Genomic DNA, 13,264 nt, shown 5'->3' with positions numbered 1-13,264 from the left:
GCCCCACCGGGCAAAGCCGCTGTCCAGGAAGCAGCGGTTGCGGAGCAGTCCGGCCCACAGCTGGACGCCCACGATGCCGAAGATGAAGAAGACGAAGAAGCAGAGCAGGAGGACGTTCCCGAGCATGGGCAGAGTGTCCAGCAGCAGCGTGACCAGGATCCGCATGCCTGTGGGGCGGGGAAACAAGTGAGCACAGTGGAGTCCTCCAGGGGCTCCCGCCAGCCCCCCACCCCTTCTGCCGTCCACACACGGGAACTCTGGGGGGACTCGCGCCAGGTCCCCACACACTCGGCCCTGAGAGCCAGTGACGCCCTACGCGGGGCAGAGAGAGGCTGTGGGCCTGGGTGATCTCGGGTCTGAATGACCCACCGCCAGGACCAGGCACATCTGGGGCCCCCGGGCACCTCAGGGACCCCAGTGGCTCCGTGCTGCCTCCAGGACTCAGGAGCCAGGGGTCTTGCCGTGGGTACGGGGTTCAGGAAGCACCTGTTCCCACGCCCTGCGTCAATCACACAGGAGCAGGGCCCGGCACTGGCAAGGGGACCCCAGGGCAGGAGCTGGGGCTGTACGAATGCAAATCAATCCAGCAGTGGGTTGGCCAAGCCCCCTGTGTCCCCCACTTACCTGGGCCTATCCCCTCCCAGACCTCAGAAGGGTGACTCCTTTCCCAAAACGAACAAGGGCAAGGCTGAGGCAGCAAACCATGGCCTGGGCCAGGGGGGCACCTGCCCTGGGCCCCCAGGGTCACTGACACGATCCAGGGCTCAGAGCGAACCCCAGGCAGCTATGGGACACAACCCTGAGCGTGACACCTGGGACTCATGATGAGGAACACCTGGGCTTGTCTAGGGCAGGCACTGTTTGGAACGGGGCAATATCCCCAGAGGGAGACCAGGCTGCCAGTGGCCACAGGGGGGCCTCTCACAGGGGGGCCCAGGTGAGCAGACCGAGGGCGTGGGGGGTGTGGGGGGGCGCCAGGCACAGCCCAGAGCCTCACATGTCACCTCATCTCGCACAGCCTCTCCAGGGGACCCCTAGTGCCCTCCTGTTACAGGTGGGACAAGGGGAGGCTCAGAGAGGCTCCGGGACTTTCCCAGGCTCCCAGGGCATCTGAGCCCCATCTGAACCCTGAGGATATGGTCGGGTGGGCAGGTGGAAAAGAGACCCAGGGGATTGCACCACACGGCACAACTCCAGGACGCCTGCCCTCTGGTGGAGCTGACCGGCCCCGGGGAGGGAGTGCCTGTCCCCGAGGGTGTGTGATGTCCAGGGCGAGCTGTAGGACCAGCCCTGATGGCCTAGCCTGGGTGCTGAGGACACCAGGACTCAGGCCCAGCAGCTGGAGAGGCCGCGTGCACACCTACGCGGGCTCAACACCTGGAAGGTGCAGACCCACGCACATGCACCCCCCTTACACGGAGCCCTCCTGCCCAGGAGAAGTAACTGCTGGATTCAGACACAGCAGCGAATCCTCAGAGATGGAAAAATCCCAGACCACCCCCGCCCCCCGCCCGTGCGGGCAGATGACCAGCGTGAGGACAGGCGGCTTTCCAAACAAGCAGCCACGTGACTTCCCGGAAGCTTCTGGACGCTTCCCTCCAGCAGCCCCCAGCATGACCCCAGATGTTGTACAGACGAGGCCTCAGCTGGCATTGCTGTGGGGAGACGGGACCCCACGCAGCCTGCCTGCCACCCCCAACCCGGTCCAGCCTCGGGGGGTGAGCGGCAGGCAGCTCGCCCCTGCTCCCCCACGGCCGGGGGTCCAGAGGCAAGCAACGTGCGCTTCCTGCGCTTCCGGTCCCACGGCCCGGGGACCTTCGAGAGCACTGGGGAGGGCTGTCCCAGGGGAGGGGCCACTCACTGGGCACACGGTTGATGGCGCGGAGGGGCCGCAACACACGCACTGTCCGGATGGCCGAGAGGCTCACGTTGTGTCCGTCCAGCGAATACTCCATCATGCTGGGGGGCAGAGGGATGGACTCTCGGGCAGGGCCTCAGAGCCTACTGGGGCACCGCTGGGCGCCGTCCCACTCACAGCCATCTGTGTCTGTCCCGCCACCCTACTGCTGGCACCGGGAGCTCAGGATGCGTGTCGGGTCCCCTGGCAGAGGCCGCGCCGGCTCCCCACCCCTAGCCACCTCCCCTGGGCCCCTGCAGAGTGCACCCCCACCCCCGGGGCCTGAGCGGGGGACAGGCTGGGCCAGGTGCGGGTGCGACTGTGGGCGCGAGGGTCTCCTGGGCCCGCCCCGGCTCTGTGGGCGGGGTTTGTACCCCGCCATGACGATAAAGAAATCCAGCCTGTTCCACGTGTCCCCCAGGTAGCACTTCTGCCCGAAGAGCCCCAGGGCGATCATCTTGATGATCATCTCCACCGCGAAGAAGGCAAAGATGAAGTCATCGAAGGCCTGGCGGGAGACAGGGCCTGAGAGCCAGTCCCCCCAGCCCGTCCCCAGGGGCTGGCCGTGGCCCGCGGGCCGCGCACGCTGCCCACCTCCAGGATGCTGCAGCGCTCCGACTGGCACTCGACGTCCTCGCAGGGCCGGAACATGCCCAGGGTCACGCAATTGAGCATGATGACCAGCATGCTGACGTGCTCGAACCACGTGGGGCGGGCGGCCGAGTTAAGGGTCAACGCTGAGGCTGGGACGCGGCCGAAGGGGAGCAGGGCCCCGGGACCCGCCCCCTACCAGCCGGGCTTTGCAAGGTAGAGCCCTGCCCCCGGCCGTGTGCGCAGCACCAGCAACCCCCGTGGGCCTGGGGACACTGCTGCCAAGCCCTCGGGTACAGAGGGCAAACCAAGGCACAGAGCGGGCCCCTGGGCAGGTGCCCCAAGCTGAGGTGGAGCCCTCGGTGAGCCATCTCGTCTCACGGGCTCAGCCAGCCCGGGTCCTGACGTGTGCTTCAGGTGCACATAGACTGCGAGGTGACCTGAGGGTGGCCCCCTGCTGACCACAGCTGCTGCAATGGGACAAGAGCTGCGGCTCAGCTCGGCAGCTGGGCCTGGGGGAGGTGCACCCTCCTGAGCCCCTGGACGGATGGGGACCAAGGAGAACACCCCCCCACCCCTCCCCAGCCACCCAGCCCCAGAGTGTGACCGGCCATGGCCAGGGGTCCTCTGCAAGGGGGGGTCCAGACAGGGCGGGGGCCTCGGGAGCTGGGCCAGCAGGCAGTGCCGCGTCCCCACACGCTGGCACCAAGGCCACCCCGCAGGCTCCCAGGTTTGGGGCCCAGAGCCCAACTGTGACCTCCTAGACATTCCGCGGGCAGCCAGCCGCCAGGGGGCGCCGGGGCTCCACACAGACTGCACGGCCAGTGCGCAGGGTGGTGGGCTCCGGGGCTCTGGGAAGGGGTGCGTCCCACGCCCTCATGTTCTCGGGGGACTCCAGGGGGCCCTGTCGCAGGCCGCCTGTGCACCCCACACGCCGTCCCTGCGGCAAGAAGCCCGGCACCCGCACCCACCTCCACAGTGGGCTTTCTGTGGGGCCGCTGGGGCAGGAGGGTGGGGGCCCCAGAGCCTGGGGCTGTGGTCAGGGCAGGGACGAGGCCTGGGAGGGGAACGGGCTCAGGGACACGGGGCGTGAGGAAGCCGGGGCCCGGGCACCCACCCTTTGCCGGAGCTGGAGGCGGCGCGCCCCCTCCCGTCTCCCCAGCCTCCCCCCAGCCTCCCGGGGAGGGCGGGGGCGGCAGTGCAAGTGCAGCGCGGGGTGCGGTGTGGGGCGGGCCACCGCTGTCATTTCTGTCATTTGGGTCCTGCCGAGAACGCGGTAATTACTGCTAATGGCTTCGGCGGTAGCAAGTGCCTGTGCGTCCGTCTGGCTGCGGGGATGGAGAGATCAGCTTCCGGCTACAGCCGCACAGCCTCTGGGCCCACACAGGTGCCCAGGTACTGGGCTGGAAGGACGGGCGGGGGCGCGGCGTCCCGTCGGGCCAGGGGTGGGGGTCAGGCTGGGTTGTGGGGCGCTCAGGCTGTAGCGCTCTCCTGGCTCCTGACCCCTCTCTGTCCCTAACCTGCTGCAATAATCCCCCTCAGGAGGGGGGTCGTGCACGGGTGGGACACTGTGTGTCACCGCGAGAGCTGAAACACCCCCTAGGGCCCCAGCAGGCACAGCGGCGGAGCAGGTGGCTCTGGGGGGGGCCAATGGTCGGACGATGGGGGGTGCATCCCACCCCCTGCAGGAAGGTAGTGCACATCCGCCTGCCCCTCCCCGGTGTGTGCGCCCACCTGCGGGGGGGTGCTGTGCACCCTGAGGAGCCGGGCACCCTCCCTGCCCAGCACTCCGAGCTCTCCCTGGACCCTAAATGTTTTGGGGCTGGGCTGGCTGCCCCCTCCCGCTGCCGCACACGCCCTGCCCCCTAGGCCTCCCTGTCCACCAGCATCATTCACCCCCACCTGGGACCCTCGTCTTCAGCCCGTGCCCGATCTCTCCGCACGCTCACTGCGATGGCCCTGGAGACCCTCCTGCAGGAACGCCCACACCAGGGAGAGGGTCCTGACTCGGTGTCCTCTACCCTCCCTGCACCTGCCCGCAGGAAGCCCACCAGCTGCCCTCGCGGCCCTGATCATCGCCGCCACCCCCACCCCGCATCCTGCTTCAAGACGTAGCCAAGCTGGGGTGCGGCCCCTGTTCTGGACCCGGAGCAAAGGGAAGGGGCAGGTCAGCGCGGACGACCTCCACCCTCAAGCCTGAGTCCAGGGCTCCTTGTGGCCCGGATCCATGAGACTCCAGGTCAGGGGCTGGGAGGGGCCCTCTCTCCCCCGGACCAGCTGTAGGCGCGCCCTCAGCTACATGAAAAGAGCCCTGCTTGAGGTCCCCGAGCTGGGATCCCACCTCTACATCTTCCCAAACCACAAGCAAAACCCCCACCAGCCCCCCAACCTTGATGTGTCCTGACCGTGCTGGCCCTACTGGCCTGTCCCACCCATGAGGCACACCTGCAGGCCCAGGACCCCCTGGGGCAGAGATCTGGGTGCCCAGCCGCGAGGGCACTGGTGCAGGCTCATCCAAGAGGCGGGGACAGTACTGGGGTGGCCGGGATAACCAAACTGGTCAGCGTGACCCCGGCCCCTAGAGAGTTCTCCATCTGCCCCCGAGAGCCCTTGCCCTTCTGGGGTGACTACCCTAAGATACAGCCGCCCTGCCTCCCCCATACCCCACCCGCACACACCAGGAGAAGAATCCTCGGGTCCTGCACCCAGGCCCCAGACCTCACCCCGGTCTGTGTAAATGGGCGCACGTACGTGGTTCTCACCCAGGGCTGCAGACAGGGTCCTGCAGAAGCCGGGAGGCTCCCCAGGGATGCGGGCAGCCAGCCTGGGGGTCAGGGGCTGCGTCGGGCCCTGCAGGAGCAAGGCCACCCCCGCCACCATCACAGCCGTCCCCTGGCCACACCTTAGCGGGCAGCTGAGGACAGGCAGTGCCAACCGGCGCCTCGTCCTGAGCCCGGTGACTTTCAGAGACTTAATTACACAGATGGATTTTCTGGGTTTTAATTAAAAATCCTTTAGGTTTTTGGACCAACTTCTACAAATTGGAGTCAATTTCCACTACAGGTCCAAGGAAGCCCGGCTCGTTTGCAGCTGGGAGGCGGTGGCCGCAGCAGCACGGGGGGGTGGGGGGGTGGCGAGTGCAGAGCTGAGGGACATGCTCTATGCCGCAGGACCCAGGCCTGAGAGGCTTTCTGGCCGCGGCCGCCTGACCCACCTTCTCTGATCCCCCGGCTGGGCTGACCGCACCCCCAGGCAGGCTGGCAGGGGGCCGGGGGGCTCACAAACGAGACCCAGGGTCCCAGAGCCTCTGTCGGCACTGGGGCAACAGGGGGGCCTCTGTATGCTGGGGGGACGTCTCAGGCCCCGCGCCCACCCTGTGAGCCCTGCACTTCCAGTGTGTTCCACCCGCCTGGCCTGTCGCCAGCCCTTCCCACAGCCCTTCCCCCCCCCCTTCCCGGGCTGGGGGGCCGGCAGGTACCAAGACGTCACGGCACCGCCTTCCCACCATGGCAGCGGTGCCCCCGGCCGGGCCTCCCCCAGCAGTGGCGCAGGGGGCCGGTCCCGAGGCTCTGGCATCAGCGTCACGGATGCGCAGACGGGGCTCTGAGGGGCCGCGTGGACGCCCTACCGCCAGGCCCCAGGGACACGGAGTCCAGGGGCTGCTGTCCGTGGTGCTGAAGCGGTCCTGTGGGTGCTGGGGGGCGGGGGGCTCAGGGCAGGGGCACCGCTGAGCGGCCTGGGGTCTGCCGGCCGCGGCCGAGGCGCTACTGGAGGTCGCCATTGACCTGCCCTCCCTCGTTCCCGGGCTCCCCGCGGGCCCAGCCAGGCTTCCAGGACGGACGGGGCGGGGACGGCCTGGCAGTGGGGGTGACCCGGGGGGCCGCTGGGCAGCCCCGGCCACCGCCGCACGGAGATGCCATCAGTCCTAGAAGCCAGAAGGGCTCAGGCCCCTCGGTCCACGTCTTGGGGCTGTCGCCCCTCACAGCAGCTGTGCCAACAGGGGACCCTGACGCCATGGGACACTGGTTCAAAAAGCCTGGAAGGCGGTGGGGGTCCCCACAGAGGCCAGCGTGGCACAGGACAGTGTGACCCAACGGTGGGCCTGGACTCCTGAGCCAGATCTTCAAGGTCACACGCAGGCCTCCAAGGCCACCCAGGGCTGCTGGTTCGGGGCCCCCAGAGCCGTGCCGACCATTTCTCCCCTTTGCGCCCAGCTCTGAGCCCGGGGACGAGCACCTACCCCTCACACTGAGCCTCAGTTTCTCCACTCGTGGGATGGGAGCAACGCAGTTAGCCCTCAGGTGCTGAGGATGCATCCCGCAGGCTCCACGTGCCCCATCCCCCTTGTGCTCCCCTGGCTGGTCGCCAACACTGGGGGGGGGGGTGCATCGTGTCTTCTCTAGGGGAGCCGCAGGCCATCAGGGAACAAGGGGGCTGGAAGGCTGCAAGGATGGGGCCCTGACCCCACAGGCTGGGCCCCCTGGGGGGTGGCCGTGAGATCACACACATAGAGCTGCAGAGCCCTGTCTCTGGAGGCCGAGTGCCCTGCCTGCCACCCCCCAGAGCAATCTGCTCGCCGGCTAAGCTCCATTAGGCCAAATCCACAACAGCTTGGCGCGAGCATCCCTGTGCCCAGGAAGGCAGCGGGCACGGGCAGCAGGGAGGACAGAGTGCAGGGTGGGGTGGCCCAGAGACTCCAAACTCAGGCCTCCCAGGCCGACCCCACCGCCAGGATGTCCCACTTGGGACACCGCCCCTTGGGGACTCATTCCGATCTGCTGTGCATCGGGAACGCCAAGTGCAGACCCCACTCCAGGCCCTCAGGGACCAGCCCACATGCGCACGCACCTGCCGCGCCCCCCGGTCCCCTGTTCTCTTGTGTGTTTGTTCAGTCTTCCAACTTGCAGAAGAAAGGCATATGTTTACTCCTGGGGCAGAAAGCCCACCCTGCAGGACAAAAATCCCCGGCTGCTGAAGGGGGGACATCCCCTGTGCCCCAGCAGCTCTGCCACAGACCAGACCCGGGGCCCAGAACCAGGCCGCCTCTCAGCGCACAGCGTGGCCTCCCCAGCCCCGGCCCCTCCCAGCCCCTCCATCGGCACGACCGTGGAGAACCGGGGCAGGTCCAGGGAGCCGGGGAGGCCGCCAGATGTCCACGCGGCCAGGAAGCACGGCTTGTGACCGCCGAGGGCTGAACGCCACCACGTCTGCACGGACGGGGGGGAGGCCGCGATGGTGGCACCGAGATCAGAGCAGAAACCCCTCCCGGGTGGACGGAGGAGAACAAGGCAGCGGCGGGACACCGTGCACGAGCAAAGCCACAGTGCAGAGGCTGGCTTTGCTAGGACACGTTGCGTGGAAGTGTCCAAAGGGGCACGGGAAAGTCCCAGGAGAAGCCCTCATGGGGGAGCCATGGCTCAGCATGGGGCACGGGGTGGGGCCCGGGCTGGAGGCCGCCTCTGTGGCCCCCCTGGCTGGGCCCTCGGGGCCTCCGCACGGCGTGTGCACCTGCGCCACGGCGTCTCCAGGCCTGGGGGTCCACTGTCCGCGCGGGGGAGGCCCGGGGAAGGGCCCACCCACCCGGACACATACCTGGCCCCTCACCCCCGGTGGTGGGTGGTGGGAGCCCCCAGGCCTCCTGCCCCGCACCCAGCTGGCCAGCCCCTCCCGGGAGATGCTGCAGCCACACGCCGGGGCAGCCTCCTCCCTGCCCGGCACCTGAACAGGAAGCCACGTGCTTTTGTGCACGGCTGCTGGTGGGGGGACCCGCCCGGGCGCAGCACCTGCTCCCCGTGCCACGCGGACCCCTCCAGGGAGCCCTCGAGGGGGCGGGAGGCACCAAGACGGAGCACCGCAGGCCGGGCACAGCAGGGCTCCACGCACGCCCAGCTCCCAGGGGAGCGCAGGCCCCAGCCCGCTCCGGAAGCCCCTCAGACGGCCGCCTGGCCATTCCCCGTGGATCACGGGGCCGCCCCGACCCCAGAACGGGTCCTCCGACCGCGTGTCCAGCAGCGGGGCCCTGAGAGCCAGAGCGCAGCAAACACGGCGCGTCCACTAACGCACAAGCAGAATGTGGCCCATCCATGCGGTGTTACTCGGCTGTAACGGGGTGGTGCACGGACACCCGCTACCACACGGGTGATCCCTGGGGACGGGCTGCTGGGGGGAGGCGGCAGGCGGGCGAGCGAGGGTATGTGGGACTCTGTCTACGAGGCGTGCAGGCCACGGACCCATGAGCGGCGGGGGTGGAGGACACAGCTTCCCAGGAGGGACGGAAGGTTCTGGAACGTGGCGAGCTGGAGCACGCACCAGTCACTGCACTACACTCCCCAGAACGGCTACACCTCAAGACGGCGAACCTTCCGGGAAGGGGGTGCAACCTCAGCGTCCGTCACAAGCTGCGTCTTTGGGGCTTTTGTCTGCAATGGCTCCATGTTGCCAGGGTCCCAAACCATCACGGCTGTCGCTCCGCCCCACAGGGCGGAGACTGGGCGCAGTGTCCACGTGGACGTGGCAGGCCTGCTCCCGGCCCCCTGGGGCACAGCCACCCCACCGTGACACCAGGCACACGGGACCCCTGCTGTAGTACCCTCATCGGCCGCAGTTGCCCAGAGCCCCCGGAGGCCGGGTGACGGGGTCGAGGTGTAAGGGGCAGCCCAGGCCCCATGGCACAGCCTTCAAAGGCCCCTGGGCTGTGAGCGGGCTAACCGCCACGACCCCCAAGGCAGGCGGGGCCCCACGGGGCAGCCCCCCGTCCTGGCAGGGTCAGGGCTCCAGCCCCACAGCACAGGCCGCGGCAGGTCCACACCGGCGCGTCTGCCAACGATGCCCCACGCCTACGGGAGCCAGGGCCCCGCTGGAGCCTCAGGCAGGGGTCTCTGCGCCCCGGCAGGGACCCCGTCCTTGAGCTCCGGACCAAGTGAGCTCCCTGGGACGGCCACCGTGCCAGAGAGCCTCCTGACGGCCGTGGGGAGACGGTGCCCACGGAGCTCCTGCAGCAGGGCCTTGGCGCCAGCATCCCGGTGCAAGGAGGGGGAGGCGGCCACCCCGGGGCGTGAGGGAGGGTGGTTCCCCTCCTTCCCGAGGTCGCTGCCAGGATGACAAGCTGCTGAAATGGCGAGGAGGGGACTGTGGGAGGGGATCCCCACCTCACCCCCTCCAGGAGCCCCAGAGCTCAGCCGCGACCCCGGGGGCTCTAACTGGGGAAGGGGTGCAGCCCAGATCCTGCTGGTGTCTGGGAAGACGGGGAGGAGGGGGCTGAGGGCCGGGCCGCGGGCGGCTGCAGGCACACCACGCGACGTTAGCAGCAGAGCGGCCCCTGCACGGGGCAGGGCCTCGGCCTCCTGCGGCCAGCTCCCACTCACGCCCACCTGTGGGGACCCAGGGCCACGGCCCCCAGCGGCCACCGGAGCCCCGGGACCCCCAGGCCCGCCCGCCCGCAGGAGGCCGCAGCCACCGGGGTGCAGGACCGTGTCCACTCTGTCCTGCCGCCTCTTCTACACCGTGCCCTCTGCTCCGAGCCTCCACAATGCTGTCCCCGTCCCTGTCCCCCCACCCACAGTCTAGGCCTGCGTGACTCATGCTCACTCGCTCCGGCCGGGATTGCTGGCCAAACATGGAGCTGTTTGTTCTCGGCCAGCGGCTCAGGGTCACACGGCGGGGGCCGGGCCGTTCCTGGGAGAGCACCTCCCCCAGGAGGCTGGGGCACCGCGAAGCCCACTCCCCACTGGAGCCGCCGCCCCAGTGGACGCCCCCCGCTGCCCCAGGAGTCTCCCTTCGTCCTGAGAGCTGCTCCGGGTGCCGGCGGCCGTGGGGACCCCCAGAGCTGTGCCCGGGGGATCCCCGGAAGCCAGCCCGAGCCCCCTCCCCAAGCCCCGGCCCCCAGGGTCGCGGCCTCCCTCCAGCCAGCAGAGCCCGGCGCCCGGAGACCCTGCCGCCCGCAGCTCTGGCGCACATGCCCCCCAGCCTGCGTCATTTCCCAGCTACTCCGGGGGCCGCCTTGTCCTTGGCCCGGTGGCATCCATGCCTATCTGCCCCGGGGGGGGTGGGCATGGAGGGTGGGCAACCCCCCGCCCCCACCCAGACCTCGGCAACAGCGCGAGCCTGTGGCACGTCCACAGCGAGTGCGACGTCTGGGCGCCCGTGCCCACGCGTACTACTCCACTCCGCGCACGCCCCACGCACGCCCGTGAGCAGAGCTGGCGCCCATGCTCACGCCCACGGTCACACGCACAGTTGCGCGCACTCAGACGTCAGGGCCGAGTGCGGCCCCAGCTCCCTCTAATTGTGCACATTTCCGAGCCCATGCTAATTAGGAGAAGCGCTAATGTCTCTGCTTGGCTCTTAATAAAGAGCTTGACGCGAGATTTTTTTTTTCCAAGGCATAATTGAGTGGAAAAGCACCCCATGTCCACCTCCAATCAGCGCACCTGCAGGAAGCCCGGCCGTGCGGCCACGGACCCTCGCAGGGCCCTGCCAGCCACTTGGTGGCAGCACGTGGAAGTGCCTCGGGCCTGCCGCCCCCCAGCCCCAGGGTGGGGGGGGTTTCCTGTCTGAAGCTGCAGCTAGCACCCAGCCCTGCTCCTTTCCCACATCTTGAGCTCCCCTGACGACGCCCAGGTCACCGCGCTGGCGGGGCTCCTGCCCAAGCAGCTGAGGCCTCGGGTCCTCGGACCTGGCCGCCCCCCCAGGCTGCTCGGTCCCGGGCGCAGAGGGCAGGAGGGAGGCCCTGCAGGTGAAGCCTCCTTCAGGCGCCGTGCCCGGCCGGCTGGCATCCCCGAGGGGGCTGTGCGTGGCCCCCGGCCCGGGAAGGGACAGGCGTGGGCAGGGGCACAGTGCCAGGAGGGCCCCCGGGGAGCCGATGGGCCGCCCGTGGGACAGGCCTTCGGGGCCGCTCCGGGCAGGAATTCTCTGGGCCAGAAATAGCTGCCTCAGCGCCGCCGCACAGCTGCCCGAGGCCTGAATTAGCGACCCCGGGGGACTGGACGCTCCCTGCATGGGAACTCGGCCTGGAGCACGCCAGCCGCCCCCACCGCCACGGCCCCGGGGCCCGGGAAGCTGAAGGAGGCCCCCTCCTGTGGGGGACCCGGTGCCCGAGCCCATGGGGGGGCCTGGGTCCCTCACAGTCTCGCACACAGCGCACGTGAGCCTGCCTCACCCCCGGGTAGCCCAGGGGCCCCGCAGCCTCACCCCATACCGCCGGCCCCTCCCTGCAGATCCCCCGGGTAGCCCAGGGGCCCCGCAGCCTCACCCCATACCGCCGGCCCCTCCCTGCAGATCCCAGCCTCCCCACCAGCGTCGCCGGGCAACGGGCACTAGCACAGGCCTGGGGGCAGCCCCGGCCGTCCCTCCCACGGCGCACGGGGCACCGTGGCCCACGGTGTGGGAGGTGGGACCCTGACCTCGGGGACCCATGAGTTCACCCCACACACGGGCTCACTGCTCACGGGGCACTGCCTCCCCAGCCCCCCCGCCTGCCCTGGACCCCACAGACCCTCCAGCCTCACCCCCACCCCCACCCCATCCCTTCAACAGCAGGGACGCTTGAAAACGATGGCCTGGAGCCCCAGACCTCGGGCTCGGACTGAGACCAGCCAGACCTGAGCTCAGTACCCGGTGCCACCGCCTGTCCAGGGCACCCAGGGCCAACCCCTGGCACTGACATTTGCACATGGTCACTGCCGCCAGCGGCCTTGGGGAGCCCGCCCAAAGCTCAGGGCTAGTGTCCCTCTGAGGGCAGTGGACCGCCCTGGCGTGGCTCCCTTCTGGCCGTGGCTCAGGGTCACCCCGTTCATCTCAAGGATGACAGTCCTATTCCGGCCCCGGCTGAAGTGGGTGCAGGATGTGCTCATGTGGGGCCTCCCAGGGTCATGGCCACCAGCGATGGGCCACCCCTCCCATCCCTCCCAGGGCAGACCCCCTGCCAGGGGCCGCGCCGCATCTCCCCAAGTTGCCGCGTAGAAGCCCTAACCCCTGGGGCCTCAGAACGGGGTCACATCTGGAAAGGAAGCATCCTAAAGACGTCGTCGAGATACAAGGGGAGGAACCGGCACACGTTGTCTGGGCCACGCAACCGTGGCGTTCGTCAGGGGAGCCCCGAGCACACAAATGCAGCCCTAAGCGCCATCGCACCCCCCAGGCTGGGGTGGCCCTGACGCCCCATCCCCACCACGCTCCGGGGGGCGAAGAAGCTCTGGGAGCAGTGAGGGGGTCCTGCCGCCCAGAGGGACGGACAGCGGGCTGTGCACGCTTCCCCGACACGCAGGCCTGGCCTGTCCGTCCCACTGCAGGACGACCTGCGGCGAGGCGGTGCTCGCAGGTCCAGGCCCCCGGGACCTGAGTCCCCCGCGACCTGAGTCCCCCGCCAGGCGGGCCGTGCGCACAGTAGGGCCTCCCCAAAGATGCGCCTGAGCCCTGCTGCCCGGGCCCCAGGAGCCTCGCCGCCCCACAGTGTGTGCTGGGCCCACCTGGCTCCCCTCCAGCCACCGGAGCCTGCGCTGATCCCCTAATAACTCGATCCATTATGTCGGAGCACGGTCCCTGGAAACCGGCAGGAAAGGAGAGGCCTGTGTGCATCATCTCAGCCATTCTCCCTCCACCAACAACAGGGCGGCTCTGTCCTCTCCAGGGCAGCGGGCCATCCATGCTCGAGGCAGGGGCCTCACACAGCTGGGCCCCAGCGGCCCGGGCAGCGCGGCGTCTCCCCTTCCAGAGCCCTCGGCCCCGTCCCTGCCCCCAGCCCCGAGGTCAGCGGAAGAAACGCCACGGGAAGGCATG

General features: G+C 69.2%; 1 protein-coding gene across 8 annotated transcripts in view; it reads right to left on the bottom strand.

Annotated features, from left to right (window-relative positions):
- The window catches only part of CACNA1H (calcium voltage-gated channel subunit alpha1 H), a 49,399-nt gene that overhangs the window by 20,311 nt on the left and 15,824 nt on the right, over positions 1 to 13,264 (bottom strand). For all 8 annotated transcript variants that reach the window (XM_077906030.1, XM_077906031.1, XM_077906032.1 and 5 more), the window contains exons 2-5: positions 2,492 to 2,602; positions 2,272 to 2,405; positions 1,862 to 1,959; positions 8 to 167 (exon numbers count right to left, since the gene is read on the bottom strand). In XM_077906030.1, the coding sequence (XP_077762156.1) occupies positions 8 to 167; positions 1,862 to 1,959; positions 2,272 to 2,405; positions 2,492 to 2,602 (503 nt within the window). The remainder of the gene's footprint in view (positions 1 to 7; positions 168 to 1,861; positions 1,960 to 2,271; positions 2,406 to 2,491; positions 2,603 to 13,264) is intronic.

The sequence above is a fragment of the Canis aureus genome, chromosome 8 (assembly GCF_053574225.1).
Source record: "Canis aureus isolate CA01 chromosome 8, VMU_Caureus_v.1.0, whole genome shotgun sequence".
Lineage (NCBI taxonomy): Eukaryota > Metazoa > Chordata > Mammalia > Carnivora > Canidae > Canis > Canis aureus.
This window is presented reverse-complemented; position numbering and strand designations above follow the sequence as displayed.